The sequence below is a fragment of the Lacerta agilis genome, chromosome 10, assembly GCF_009819535.1.
Source record: "Lacerta agilis isolate rLacAgi1 chromosome 10, rLacAgi1.pri, whole genome shotgun sequence".
In the NCBI taxonomy this organism is placed as follows: Eukaryota; Metazoa; Chordata; class Lepidosauria; order Squamata; family Lacertidae; genus Lacerta; species Lacerta agilis.
Window position 1 is genome coordinate 7,771,198 of NC_046321.1, and position 15,532 is coordinate 7,786,729.

At 48.4% G+C, this 15,532-nt stretch overlaps 1 protein-coding gene across 1 annotated transcript in view; it reads left to right on the plus strand.

Annotated features, from left to right (window-relative positions):
- The first annotated feature begins 7,060 nt into the window (after nucleotides 1-7,060).
- Nucleotides 7,061-15,532, plus strand: part of LOC117054094 (store-operated calcium entry regulator STIMATE-like) — a 38,023-nt gene continuing 29,551 nt past the window's right edge. The window contains exon 1 of the mRNA XM_033162553.1: nucleotides 7,061-7,256. Coding sequence (XP_033018444.1) covers nucleotides 7,061-7,256 — 196 coding nt within the window. The remainder of the gene's footprint in view (nucleotides 7,257-15,532) is intronic.

The window sequence follows — 15,532 nt, forward strand, 5'->3', positions numbered from 1 at the left end:
CGGAAGCTGTACGCCGGCTCCTTCGGCCAGTAAAGCAAGATGAGCACCGCAACCCCAGAGTCGTTCGTGACTGGACCTAATGGTCAGGGTCCCTTTACCCTTTACCAATCTCTAAGGCAGGGGCGGAAGGTCTCTTCCAACCTGAGGCTCACATTTCTTTCTGGGCAACCTTACTGGGGCCGCATATCAATGGTGGGCAGAGCCGGAGCTAGAGGTGGGTGAAGCAACAAATGGAAACTATACCTTTGAGCAGTCTACACACACTCCAATGCCTATCTTTCAGTGGCGTAGCAGCCTTTGCTGGTGCCCGGGGCGGTGCAGATTCATGCCAGGCAGAAGATGAACGGAGCCTGCCAGGCCAGGCTAGCCCTTGCAACCGGAGCTAAGGAGGGCCACCTGCCCCCCCCCCGCACCCTTATCTCAGAGCCTCCAGATGTAGAGGGAGTGCTCCCCAAGACGTCACAAGACCAAGTACTGCATAATTTAACCCATTGTTCACATTGCACCAACATAGCAAAGGGCAGGATGGCCCAGGTGTTCCTCTTACCCAGGGGTCAGCAACCTTTTCCAGCCGTGGGCTGGTCCACCGTCCCTCAGACCATGTGGTGGGCTGGACTATATTTTGAAGGGAAAAAATGAACTAATTCCTATGCCCCACAAATAACCCAGAGATGCATTTTAAATAAAAGGACACATTCTACTCATGTAAAAATGCGCTGATACCCGGACCGTCCACGGGCCGGATTGAGAAGGCGATTGGGCCGCATCCGGCCCCCGGGCCTTAGGTTGCCTACCCCTGCTCTTACCCATCGAGAGCCCCTTTTGCCTAGGCTAGTTCCAGCAATTCTGCAGAAGGTTTGAAGGCAAGCTAAGGGCGTGCGCACCTTGTTAGGGGAAGCTGGCCGCCTCAGAAGTTTCAGGAGACCAGCTGGTCCCAGAATCATAGAACTGGAAGGGATCCTAAGGCTGTAGTCCAACCCCCTGCAATGCAGGAATCCTTTTGACCAACATGGGGGCTCGAACCCACGACCCTGAGGTCAGGAGTCTCATGCTCTAGAAACTGAGCTATTTTCTTGCTGTGTTGCTCATCCTTACAGCAAACCTTGGGGCTTGAACCACAAGAGTCCCTCACTGCTATTGCTATTGCTATTGCTATTGCTATGGCGTTGGGAATATTTCATTCCATAAGCTTGAACAGAAGGGTGAGGAGTGGGCTTCCTATTGTTAGCTCACACTGCCTCTCAACTGAGTTGCACTGCTGGTTCCTAAGCAACCTAGATAGCAGCAGAGCGACTGGGCACTTCATACATTTTTCCTTTACAGATTCCATCAGTTGAGAGCCAGTGTGGTGTAGTGGTTAAGAACGGTAGACTCGTAATCTGGTGAACCGGGTTCGCATCTCCGCTCCTCCACATGCAGCTGCTGGGCAAGACCGGTTTCTTGCGCCCTAGGCAGACCACCTTCTGGTGCCCCCCACCGCCCGCCTCACCACCAAAGCCTGCTTTAGCGGGAGGTGGGGGTGGTGGAGAGGCAAGCAGCAGTTTCTCCGCTGTAGCAGAGAAGCTGCTGCTCGCCCGTCCCGCCACCGCCACCGCCCCCTGCCAAAGCCTGCTTTAGCGGGAGCCGGGGAGTGGTGTAGGGAGCAAGCAGCACCTCTCCGCTACAGCAGAGAAGCTGCTGCTAGCCCGCCCCGCCCCCCCGCCCAAGCCTGGCCAGCGCCCCCTCCATTTTTGCGCCCTAGGCAATTGCCTAGTTTGCCTTAATGGACGCGCCGGCCCTGCTGCTGGGTGACCTTGGGCTAGTCACACTTCTCTGGAGTCTCTCAGCCCCACTCACCCCACAGAGTGTTTGTTGTGGGGGAGGAAGGGAAAGGAGAATGTTAGCCACTTTGAGACTCCTTTGGGTAGTGATAAAGCGGGATATCAAAGCCAAACTCTTCTCTTCTTCTTCTTCTTCTTCTTCTTCTTCTTCTTCTTCTTCTTCTTCTTCTTCTTCTTCTTTGTTTATTCTTCCTCTCTCTACATTTATACCCCACCTTCCCTCCAAGAGTGCTAGTCAGCGTTCGTGGTTCTCCTCCCTCCCAATAGTTCAGTTGGTAAAGCATGAGACTCTTAATCTCAGGGCTGTGGGTTTGAGTCCCACACTGGGCAAAAAGATTCTTGCCTGGAGATGGAAAGAAGATAAAATTCCCTACCAGAGAGGAATGGCAAATTAAACTGTTGGACTATGCCGAAATGGCAAAATTGACCGGAAAGCTCAGGAACCAAGAAGACCAAAATTTCAACAAAGAATGGGGGAAAGTATAAGTTATCTTGGAGACCATTGTAAGCAGATGGAAACACTAGCAGGATTGCAATAACTCTTGTAATGTAGTAAGAACTATGGAGATAACGGAGTTATATAAAATATGGATTATTGAAAAAGATGCAGTAGAGAAGGTTTGATGACGGCACCCATGGAGGGGAAGGTGGGAAATTCAGAGATTCAGAGGAATCTTTAAATAGTGGGTGTACAGTATGTTATATTTTTATACTTGTAAAATAAAATAAAAATATTTCAAAAAAATATATCTCTGCTTGACTCTACAACTCTAGGATTCCTCACAACAACCCTGCAAGGTAGTGAGGAACCTCAGGTCTGGATGTGGCCCTCTTAAGTCGCTCTGTCCGGCCCTCAGACTCTGCCCAGCATGCGCTGGCCCTGCCTGAGTGTTTTTGCCTTGAAGTATGTCAATGCGCCTTTGCTTGCCTGAATAGAGGCTGGAGAAAAAAAGGTGTGCGAGTCTGCGCATAAACCGGCCTAGCATCCCCTCAGCCCAAACCCAAATATCTTGTTCCTCCACCACTGCCAAGAAACTTCAGTGCTTAAGATGAGAGGGAAATAGCTTTTAACTCTCTGGGCAAAGGTCCAAGTGGCCAACAGGTCCCCAGAATATTTCTCCTTCGGCAAAGGAAATCCTGTATTTCACGGGCCGAGATGGGATTGTTTTGACATGTGAAGCAGAGTGTAAGCCAAGATGTCTGCTTGGAGTTAAGGCATGATGGATCTGCCAAGAGGCCAAAAGGAAACCTCTGTCGCTGTGCAAAGCAAGAAGACGTCTGTGGCTTAGAGACAAGGGCGTCCATCCTAAAAGCTGTTGCTGCGGGAGTGCAGGAAAAAAACCGGAAACGTTTCTAGTAGAAAACCAAATTTAGGGGGCACCCCCTCCAATTTTACATCCTTAACCGGCTTCTTCCTTTTTAGATTTTTTATCTTTTGTTTATTTCTTTAAAAGCATTTCTAAACTGCTCGATTAAAACAAAAATCTAAGTGGCAAACCAAAATACAGTGGAACTTTGGTTGTCGGAACATTTCGGCTTTTGAATGCCAACAACCCAGAAGTGAATGCTTCCATTTTTAAACACGCCTAGGAAGTTGAACAGCTTCCGAGGCACATTTCTCCATTTTTTCAATGGATTTCGCTGCCCGGCAATTGCGCCTCGGTTGTCGAATATTTCGAACGGTCTTCCGGAATGGATTACACTGGACGCTCGGGTTGCGAACGTGATCCATGCGGGAGGCACATTCACAACCCACAGCGCCATGTCTGCGCATGCGCGGGTCACGATCCGGCACTTCTGAGCATGCGCAAAGCGCAATTTAGCGCTTCTGCGCACGTGCAAGCGCCGAAACATGGAAGTAACCTGTTCCAGTACTTCTGGGTTCCGCGTGGTGCGCAACCCGAAAACGCGGAACCTGAAGCGTCTGTAACCCAAGGTATGACTGTACATTTGACAGCCAAGGTTCCACTGTAAGCAAAACAACAACCCAGTATTGTGGAAACAGGAATAACAACAGGGTCCAATCTCATAGGTCAGGGAAATTTTGTGCAAAAAAAAAAAAAGTGCTTTTGCAAGACATCTGAAGCAACCAATAGGTGAAACGTCACATATACGGTATTTAGGTAAAGGTAAAGGGACCCCTGTTTTGAATTATGGTGCTGGAGGAGACTCTTGAGAGTCCCATGGACTGCAAGAAGATCAAACCTATCCATTCTCAAAGAAATCAGCCCTGAGTACTCACTAGAAGGACAGATCCTGAAGTTGAGGCTCCAGTACTTTGGCCACCTCATGAGAAGAGAAGACTCTCTGGAAAAGACCCTGATGCTGGGAAAGATGGAGGGCACAAGGAGAAGGGGACGACAGAAGATGAGATGGTTGGACAGTGTTCTCGAAGCTACTAACATGAGTTTGGCCAAACTGCGAGAGGCAGTGAAGGATAGGCTTGCCTGGCGTGCTCTGGTCCATGGGGTCACGAAGAGTCGGACACGACTGAACGACTGAACAACAACAAAGGGACCCCTGACTGTTAGGTCCAGTCGCGGACGACTCTGGGGTTGCAGCGCTCATCTCGCTTTACTGGCCGAGGGAGCCGGCGTACAACTTCCGGCTCATGAGGCCAGCAGGACTAAGCAGCTTCTGGTGAACCAGAGCAGCGCACGGAAACGCCGTTTACCTTCCTGCCAGAGCGGTACCTATTTATCTACTTGCACTTTGACGTGCTTTCGAACTGCTAGGTGGGCAGGAGCTGGGACCGAGCAACGGGAGCTCACCCCGCCGCGGGGATTCGAACCGCCGACCTTCTGATCAGCCAGAGTCAGTGCAAGCGGGAACTGAGCAGGAAAAGCAAACAATCCCTTATGCACTGTGAGTTTTGGATGGGATATTTACCGAGACCTTTTGTGGTTGTCCTAGGAGTTCCTGGAGGGTATATTGTCATGTGTGAGCACTGTGTTGGTGACTCCTGTCATATACCCTGGTAAGAACGTAGCTGAAGCCTTCTCCAGGATCCTGGTTTTTCCCCTGCTAAATTGAAAAAATGGTACAGCTAAAGAGGAAGAAAGCATACATGGTGACTTACATCTTACACCTTAGAAGAGAAGAGGAGGGGGGGTATTGGGTATTTGCCTTAATGGCTTAAATAATAGTTTATCAGAACAAGAGATAAAAGGCAAGGACAAGACAAGATTGTGGTTTGCTTGATTATTGTGACTTCAAAATCACAACATGGTTTTAGAAGGTTATGACAAGAAGTTATGCCAGCTGCTGGGGCAGGGGCGAAACTAGGCTTTATTTTACCCGGGTCAAAGACACAGTTTGGCACACACACCCCCCACGTGGTTTTGCATACACTAAGGTTGTCATATTCTCAGACACCTGGGCTAGATCTAGACACATCAAAGAAGCGTTTCATTGAAACGCGTTGCAAACTTTGTATGAGAAATCGGGTTGGTAAAACAGAACTCCACAGCGCCACCTGGTGTCACAGCGTTAGAATGCATAAACAACACACACCGGTATAAAGCGTTCTAGTTACAGGTAGGCAGCCGTGTTCATCTGCCATAGTCGAAACAAAATAAAAAAATTCCTTCCAGTAGCACCTTAGAGACCAACTAAGTTTGTTATTGGTATGAGCTTTCGTGCATGCATACCAATAACAAACTTAGTTGGTCTCTAAGGTGCTACTGGAAGGAATTTTTTAATTTTGTTTCGACATATAAAGCGCTTTTTATTTGCCAATGTAGCTGAGTCCCTTGGTTGGCCGCTGTGAGAACAGGATCCTGGACCAGATGTGCCACTGGCCTGATCCAGCAGGCTCGTCTTACGTTCTGAAGCTACAAAATTAACTGGAGGCTTTTATCGTCTGAGTGCTTCTAGGCAGTGTGTTTATTGAGGACTTATGCCACCATGTTTGCAGGGAGGTCAGATGTTGTGTCGAAGCAAGTGTGTCTCCAGTGCATTTTCCTGTCCCTTTCTGTACAGAGAAACCAGAACTCTCTACCGAATGAGCTACCCTTGGGTCTGAGGTCTTCTACACCAGGGATCAACAAAACAGAGAGACTAGTGCATGGGCGTAGCCCCTCCCCAAATCAATACAAATCTGAGGTTCTGCACCTACCCTAACAAAAGCCTCCCCCCAAAAAAATATCCTGGCTAGCCTATGGACTAGCCGTCCGCCTCACTATAAGGCAGCTCCTTCCTTCGTTCCTATAGCAACTTTTTAAAAATTAAAAAAACACCCATAATTCTTCCCTGCCCATTTATTGTTCCCATTTGATTTTAACAAAGAGAAATGTAAAGTACTACACTTGGGCAAAAAGAAAGAAAGAAAGAAAGAAAGAAAGAAAGAAAGAAAGAAAGGCACAAATACAGGATGGGTGACACCTGGCTTGAGAGCAGTACATGTGAAAAGGATCTAGGAGTCTTGGTAGACCACAAACTTGACATGAGTCAACAGTGTGATGCAGCAGCTAAAGAAGCCAATGCAATTCTGGGCTGCATCAATAGGAGTATAGCGTCTAGATCAAGGGAGGTAATAGTACCACTATATTCTGCTCTGGTCAGACCTCACCTGGAATACTGTGCCCAGTTCTGGGCAGCACAGTTCAAGAAGGATACTGACAAGCTGGAACGTGTCCAGAGGAGGGCAACCAAAATGGTCAAAGGCCTGGAAACAATGCCTTATGAGGAACGGCTTAGGGAGCTGGGTATGTTTAGCCTGGAGAAGAGAAGGTTAAGGGGTGATATGATAGCCATGTTCAAATATATAAAAGGATGTCATATAGAGGAGGGTGAAAGGTTGTTTTCTGCTGCTCCAGAGAAGCGGACACGGAGCAATGGATTCAAACTATGATTTTATTGATGGGATGGGCCACGTTCCCAGCCATGCTTTTTGCGCACCTTCTCTGGGGATGGAGATAGAGGCTGGGAGAGGAGGGTAGAGCGCAAACCGTCGGGTAAAGCGAGGAAGGTCTTAGGACCCCACCAGCACAGATGGTCTTAGTGCCCCACCCCTCGGCGTCTAAGGTCTCCGCTGACCCCTCGCTCCCCCCCCGCCCCACCGACGGCTCCTTTCCTCCGCGGAGGCGTTGCCCCCTGGCGCCCGCCCGGCCCCTTCCTCGGGGGAAGCAGCTACAGGAGCCGCCTCCCCTCTCCGCTTGAGCCCGCAGCGGAGCCAGCCTTTGTTCGGGGCGGAGGAAGGCGGACGGACCGCCTCGTCGGGGGAGGCTCCGCCGGCCGGGATGGCTCTGCTGCGCCCTTCCGCGCCCGCCCGCCCGCTGCTGCTGCCGCCGCCGCCGCTGCCCGAAAGGCTGCCAGGAGCCAACGGCACCCAGGCGAAGAGCCGCCCGCACGGCTGCGGCAACGGGGCGCTGCTGGACAGCTTCGGGGTGCTGGTGCAGGCGCTGCTGGCCGTGGTGGCCTTCAGCACCCTCATGCGTAAGTGGAGCCCTTCCGTTCACCTCCCTCTGGCTCTTTCTCGTTTTACCTTTTCCTCCCCCCCCCCGACTCAGTGTCGTGGGTTCGAGTCCCTCGTTGGGCAGAAAGGTATCCTGCCTTGCACGGGGATGGATTGAAGATGCCTCGCATGGTCCGCTCAGACTCTTCAATTCTATGATTCTGTCTTTTCACCTTTCTCCCTTTCTTCATTCTCCTTTTTACTATCTCTCCCCCTTTCTGTTTCTTGATTCTTCTATTCTCCACTTTTTAAATTTGTTTTTTTATCATTGGAGGATTTCCGTAGTTAACAAGGGTACATGCAACACCTCTGTTTTCAATCCACAGAGTCCTTTCTATGGGTCAGTTGCATTCGGTGGGAGACATTGGTGTCATAGATACTCTGATGAAATGAAATGAAAAACCTGTCCTTTTTTGCTGACAAAAAAACTCCAGTTTTTATTTGTTTGTTCCTCTCCCTCTCTTTTCTTTCTTTCTTCTCTCTCGTTTTCTTTCTTTCTGTTCTCCTTCCCTTCTTTATCTATTGCTTTCCCCCTCACCTGTCCGGCAAAGGTAAGTTAAGTTTGTCCTGGGACAGCAGCTGAGTTATCGAGTGCTGCCGGAATCCCAACCTCCAACAGCAAGGCTCTGCAGATCCTTGCGAAAGGACACTTTCGGTGGGGAAGATGCAGCAAAAGGCAAAAGTCGGATGCATCGAAATCCCATGTGCTCAAGAAGCATCTCTGATGCAAAGAGAGATGTGGCTGTGTGTTTCTTACTTGTGCACATGCAGGGTGACTAGAGAGGATGATAAGACTATCAATGGATGCTAGCCATGAGGGCCATGCTCTGCCTCCACGGCTGGAAAAAGTAGAATCATAGACTGGGAAGGGACCCCCAAGGGTCCTCTAGTCTAACCCCCTGCAATGCACAGCTGAAGACTCTCTGACACCAGGCCATTCAATCTACCTTCCTTGAAGTGGTCTCCTCTTACCCTCCCCCCATCCTTTATCCTTCCTCAGAGTGACCCTTTGCAATCCACCTGCCCGCTGCCCCATCCTCCTGCCGTCTTGCACCTCTGACTCCGAAACAGGTATATCCAGTCCGTCAGTCAGATGAAATCATTAAAACCTTGCGATCAATCGAAAAGGTGCCCTTAATTAAAATGATTGCCGTTGTATCAAAAAAAGAGGTGATGGTACTCCCAAACAAAAAGCAGTGTGTGTGTATTATATTCTTTAGTGCATACATTTTGAAAAAACTGCACCTAGAATCATAGATTGTAGAGTCGGAAGGGACCCTGGGGGTCATTTAGTCCAACCCCCTGCGATTCAGGAATCTCTACTAAAGCATCCATGGCAGATGGCCATCCAAAACCTTCAAGAGAGTCCACCACCTCTCAAGAGATGGTTCCACTGTTGAACGACACTTACTGTCAGATAGCTCTTCTTGATGTTTAGTGGGAATCTCCTTTCTTGTAACCTGAAGCCATTGATTCGGGTACCACCCTACAGAGCAGGAGAAAACAAGCTTGCTCTGAAGATGGCTGTCATATCTCCTCTCAAGTTTCCTCTTATCCAGTCTAAACATACTCCGTTCCCTCAACCATCCCTCTTAAGTCTTGCTTTCAGGACCCTTGACCATCTTGGTTGCCTTCCTCTGAACACCTTCCAGCTTGTCAATATCCTTCTCAAATTGTGACACCCAGAACTAGACACAGTATTCGGGATCTATTTGGTCTTCCTTGTTGTGGAGTTGGGGTTAGAGAGATGAAGGACTAATGTGCTGGAATTTTGATGTTGCATCTTAGTCTGACTGAATATTAAGGTAAAGGTAAAGGGACCCCTGACCGTTAGGTCCAGACGCGGACGACTCTGGGGTTGCAGCGCTCATCTTGCTTTATTGGCCGAGGGAGCCGGTGTACATGACTAAGCTGCTTCTGGCGAACCAGAGCAGCTCACGGAAACACTGTTTACCTTCATGCCAGAGTGGTACCTATTTATCTACTTGCACTTTGACGTGCTTTCAAACTGCTAGGTTGGCAGGAGCAGGGACCAAGCAACGGGAGCTCACCCTGTAGTGGGGATTCGAACCGCCAACCTTCTGATTGGCAAGCCCTAGGCTCTGTGGTTTAGACCACAGTGCCACCCACGTGTCCTGAATATTAGGGTGCCTTATTTTGTCCTAATGGGCTTTGCCCTGACATTGTTATTATTAATTTATGTGACTTTATTAGTCACTTAAAAGAAAAAAGAAAAATTTCCAAATGGTTTATTTACCCTTAGCCTTCCAAATGGTAATCTTAGCATGTAATAACATCTCTTGGGCCTGTCCCAACTTCTCCCCAGACATGAAAGTTACTCCCTTGCGCTTCTGTTTTAATAGCTGAGGGTCATGGTGGAATCTTCTGGGGTATCACATATTCAGGTCTGTCAAGAGGCCTAGAAACTTAGCTTCTGTTTAAGGCTTGGACTTGTAAGTAGCAAGAGCTGTTGCTGTTTTAAGGGGCCAAAAGTGAGGATATTCAGTTGTTCTCACGGCTAGTGCATGTATGTGCACAGCTGATCTTAAACCTGGATCGTAAACTTTGCCTGTTATCTGAGCGTCCTAAACATTTCTCCCCACCCAGCACCCCCTGGGTTATTCCTCACTCTGCAAGGTGCTCTTTTGCCAGATGCACCAAGTCCGTCGTAGATGTTTGTCTCGCCATGTGTTGCTCCCGAGGCTCCGCCACGCAGCTGCTGAGTCGGTTGCCTTGCATTGTTCTACAAAACTCGGCCATCTGGATGACCGGAGTTGGTGAAGCTAAGAATGCAAAGAGGGGAGGGGGGCTAGCCCATCGGCTGGGTGGGCCGGGGCCCTGCGGGAAAGTCCTGTGTCTGCATACATCCCTGACGGAGGGCTCTGTTTTGAGTCGGAGATGTGGATAAGTGCAGAAATCCAGATCTTGCATGCATTCTGCAGTCAGAGGCATTAAGTGCTTCTGAGTACCAGTTGCTGGAAACCACAGGAAGAGGAGAGTGCTGTTGTATTTTCATCCTGTTTGTGGGTTTCGCACGGGCATCTGGCTGGCCACTTTGAGAACAGGATGCTGGACCAGATAGAATCATAGAGTTGGAAGAGACCACCAGGGCCATCCAGTCCAACCCCCTGCCAAGCAGGAAACACCATCAAAGCATTCCTGACAGGTGGCTGTCAAGCCTCCGCTTAAAGACCTCCAAAGAAGGAGACTCCACCACACTCCTTGGCAGCAAATTCCACTGCCGAACAGCTCTCACGGTCAGGAAGTTCTTCCTAATGTTTAGGTGGAATCTTCTTTCTTGTAGTTTGAATCCATTGCCCCGTGTCCGCTTCTCTGGAGCAGCAGAAAACAACCTTTCACCCTCCTCTATATGACATCCTTTTATATATTTGAACAAGGCTATCATATCACCCCTTAACCTTCTCTTCTCCACTGGCCTCATCCAGCAGGTTCTCCTTCTGCTCTTAGGAGTGTATTGTGGTTTTGGCTGAGGCATGCAGAGGGATGAAGATGCCCTTGACGTTTGATGGTTTTACAAATTTATTTAACACGAAACTTATTTGGTTTCTTCAAAGCACTTGTGCTGATTGGTCCTGAGCAAAGAGCAAGCGAAACGCAGCCACAGTCTAAGGGCAGGTGCACAGTATACATTCAGAAAACAGTCAGCACACATTTAAAGAGAGCCAGTGTGGTGTAGTGGTTAAAGAGCGGTAGACTCGTAATCTGGGGAACCGGGTTCGCGTCTCCACTCCTCCACATGCAGCTGCTGGGTGACCTTGGGCTAGTCACACTTCTCTGAAGTCTCTCAGCCTCACTCCCCTTACAGAGTGTTTGTTGTGGGGGAGGAAGGGAAAGGAGAATGTTAGCCGCTTTGAGACTCCTTCGGGTAGTGATAAAGCGGGATATCAAATCCAAACTCTTCTTAAAGCACATGAGTTAGAAACATACCGGTAGATTCATGGAGTTGGAGGTGAGCCAAAGCCCCCGGCAATGCAGGAATCGCAGCTAAAGCAACCATGGCAGATGGCCATCCGACCTCTGCTTTAAAAATCTCCACGGAAGGAGAGTCCACAACCTCCCGAGTGTCATGGGCTTCACCTGCTGAACAGCAGCCTGAAGGAGCAGAAGTCGAAGTGACCACCTGTTAATCAGCCTTCTTGCTCCAGATGAAAACCAGCTGGCTCCAGCTTTCTTAAGCAGGGTTTCCAGCCTCAGTCAGTTGCTGGAAATGTTCGTTGTTTCTGGCCAGATCATGCTGCTTCTTGCTTCTCGTGACCGTGGACCCTCGGCTTTCTTGACCCCTGGATCGTCTGACTATGTGAACTGAGATGCCCCAACCTTCGGACTGGACTCAAACTTGTTTATGGACTCTACCTCCAGGCAGCTCGCCCCTGAGACTCAGCTGGTTGGCTGGCTTCTCCCTCTACTGGGCTCTGCCATGGCTGGAAGCACAGGGATATGGCACCAAGGGAGCCCGATACTTCCCTCAAAGGATCTGGGGAACTGTAGTTTCCCTCCCTCACAGAGCTACCATATCCAGCACTCTTTGCAAGCACTCCAATTGGAGAACAACAGTCTTTACCAAAGGTGTCATGGGCTTTGAAGACACTCGAACTCAGGACGCAGGGGAGAAACGTGCTAAGAGGAAGGCACCCTCGGCAAACCCTCATTGTGATCAACTCCCGTCCGGAAACCAATGTCCCCACTGTGGAAGGATATGTGGATCCAGAATTGGCCTCCACAGTCACTTACGGACTCATTGTTAAAACCGTGTTTATGGAAGACAATCTTACTTGACTACGAGTGATCGCCAGAGAAGAAGATTCAGCACTCTTAACAAACTACAGTTCCCGGGATTCTTTGGGGGAAGCTGTGTGCTTTAAATGTGTACTGAATATGAAGAAGAAGAAGAAGAAGAAGAAGAGTTTGGATTTGATATCCCGCTTTATCACTACCCGAAGGAGTCTCAAAGCGGCTAACATTCTTCTTTCCCTTCTTCCCCCACGACAAACACTCCGTGAGGTGAGTGGGGCTGAGAGACTTCAGAGAAGTGTGACTAGCCCAAGGTCACCCAGCAGCTGCATGTGGAGGAGCGGAGACGCGAACCCGGTTCACCAGATTACGAGTCTACCGCTCTTAACCACTACACCACACTGGCTCTTTATGCTTTAAATGTGTAGCGTGGATCTGCCCAAAGCCACGAATAGGACAGCTAAACAGATGCACAGCTAAATTACACTGAGAACAATTGATAAAGCAACGTTAAATATGCTGCAATTGTGTGTGTGTGTGTGTGTGTGCATGCAAGCACATGTATGAGGAGAACACTCCCCCCCCCCTGAGGACTGATTTGTCAAAATGCTACAGTGATGGTGGTAGAAGCCAGAAGTTATAAGACCTCTCCTGTCCACAAAACCTTGTAGTTTGCAGGTTTTGGGGGACCTGTTAAGATGATGCCCCTTTTCCTCTGGCCTTGGCCTTTGCCACGTGCCCAACTTGTAAATTTGGGTTTGAAATTTCACCTCGGTGGGTGAAGCTGAAGCAGAAACAAAGTGCCACTGCCTCAGAGTTGCGAATGAAATTAATTTAACTGGTTGACAGAAGGACACTGGGTCCCACAGAGAATAGCAAAGTACACATACGGTCTCTCCAGATGTCCTTTTTATTGGACATTCATCATGATTTGTGCTCGTGATGTTATGTGGCAGTGATCTACGATACTGCTTTTAATCCCATTCACACCTGTAGACATTTCAAGGCGGTCGCACTGCTTTCTTCACAATAAGTGTGTGTCCTGTCATTTCCTGCTAAAATCCTGTGACTTTTTATACCACAAATGTTCTGATGGGGGGGGGGAGGTTTCTAGTCCTGCTTTTGTTGTGCTATAGTGCAAGAGTGCCTCTCCATACAGAAATAATGCAGAAACCATTGCAGAACGGCCAACAGAGGAAATATTGAGGAAACACTGCAGAACACCCAACAAAGCAGAACGATGAGTGGAGAGTCTGGTATAAATTAATCACAAATGTGGTTTAATTGCATCAGTAATATGTTGCAGTATACACCCATCCTGTCCCCCCAAAACAAGGAAAAACTAATCCCAGTTGGAGTCGCCCATAGAATAAGGCCAAATAAAACTAAAGGCTTTTTAAAACTTTGCAAGGGAACCACCAATGGAATCATAGAATCATAGAATCATAGAGTTGGAAGAGACCACAAGGGCCATCCAGTCCAACCCCCTGCCAAGCAGGAAACACCATCAAAGCATTCCTGACAGGTGGCTGTCAAGCCTCCGCTTAAAGACCTCCAAAGAAGGAGACTCCACCACACTCCTTGGCAGCAAATTCCGCTGCCGAACAGCTCTTACTGTCAGGAAGTTCTTCCTAATGTTTAGGTGGAATCTTCTTTCTTGTAGTTTGAATCCATTGCTCCATGTCCGCTTCTCTGGAGCAGCAGAAAACAACCTTTCTCCCTCCTCTATATGACATCCTTTTATATATGTGAACATGGCTATCATATCACCCCTTAACCTTCTCTTCTCCAGGCTAAACATACCCAGCTCCCTAAGCCGTTCCTCATAAGGCATCGTTTCCAGGCCTTTGACCATTTTGGTTGCCCTCTTCTGGACACGTTCCAGCTTGTCAGTATCCTTCTTGAACTGTGGTGCCCAGAACTGGACACAGTATTCCAGGTGAGGTCTGACCAGAGCGGAATACAGTGGTACTATTACTTCCCTTGATCTAGACGCTATACTCCTATTGATGCAGCCCAGAATTGCATTGGCTTTTTTAGCTGCTGCATCACACTGTTGACTCATGTCAAGTTTGTGGTTTACCAAGACTCCTAGATCCTTTTCACGTGTACTGCTCTCAAGCCATCATTCTGCCATTCCTCTGAAAGAAGCCCAGGGCAAAACTAATGATTGGACCTGGTACAATTGTGCTTCCTCTGTTCCTATAAGAACCTGCAAGGAAAACAACAACAACAACAACAACAACAACAACATACCTTCAGAGATGAGTTACAGGTAGGTAGCCGTGTTGGTCTGCCACAGTCAAAACAAAATAAAATAAAAAATTCCTTCCAGTAGCACCTTAGAGACAACTAAGTTTGTTCTAGGTATGAGCTTTCGTGTGCTTGGTATGAGCTTTCAGTGTATCTGAAGAAGTGTGCATGCACACGAAAGCTCATACCAAGAACAAACGTAGTTGGTCTCTTAAGGTGCTACTGGAAGGAATTTTTTATTTTATTTTGTTCAGAGATGAGATTAGAGTTGTCATCCAGCAACATCCTGATTTAGGTTTTTCAGAACCCTCTCAAACATACACAAGAAATACCACTTGGCTTCTGGAACAATCAAATTTCAATTGTGTGTGTGTGTGTGTTGTCCTCACGATGCCCTCCGTTGAAGATGCTGATTGCACAGCGGCATCCCAGAATTGCTTTGATGTGCATCTGCCGCCCCCCACCCCAATAACTTTTTAGGTCAAGCAAAATGAAATGGATCCCATGGCCCCCTTAAACCCCCTAATCTTGGCTGGCGCTCTCCAGTGCAGAGCCATCTCTGAATTAATGCCCTATTAAGCAGTTAATTATTTCTCTCTCACACTCCCTTTTATCTTTTAGTGCAGCCGTTTTACTGCCTGTGATAATTACACCGTCTCTGATAACTCTCTTAAATCTAATGAGGCCTGACAAGACCTGCTCAACAAGGCTGCACATCATTAACTCTCCTCCTTTCAAAGTTGTCATCTTATCACACCTCAACAACTGTATTTTGAGCTTCGGAGGCTCGGGGTCCACAATGTGTCATTTTCCAGTAAGAGAGGATCTGTGTGTGTGTGCATGCTATCCTCGGATCTCCTGGATAGCTGAGAACCAGGTTCATCGCCTCCAGGTCGATAAAACTTCCTCACCTCTGATTTGCTAACAGAATGCTGCTTAGTGAAACCGGCTTCCTGTGGCTTCTGCCATAAAACTTAATGGGTTCCCATTTAGTTCTATTGGAGGAAGTTAAAAGGAATCAAAAGCCAGTGCAATCGCGACAAGACCCAAAGAACCCCTACACAAGAAGAACCAGATGGAAAATCTGTTCTTCCCCTATGGTCACATGTACATCAGACACACAGCACTTTTTACTCTCTTTGACACGGTCAACACATTCATACATTCTCTTGCATGTACACACATGCGCCAGACATGCAGGACTGGTCTAACCCGTGATAAGAGAGAGGCATCGCATCATGCCGAAGGATTT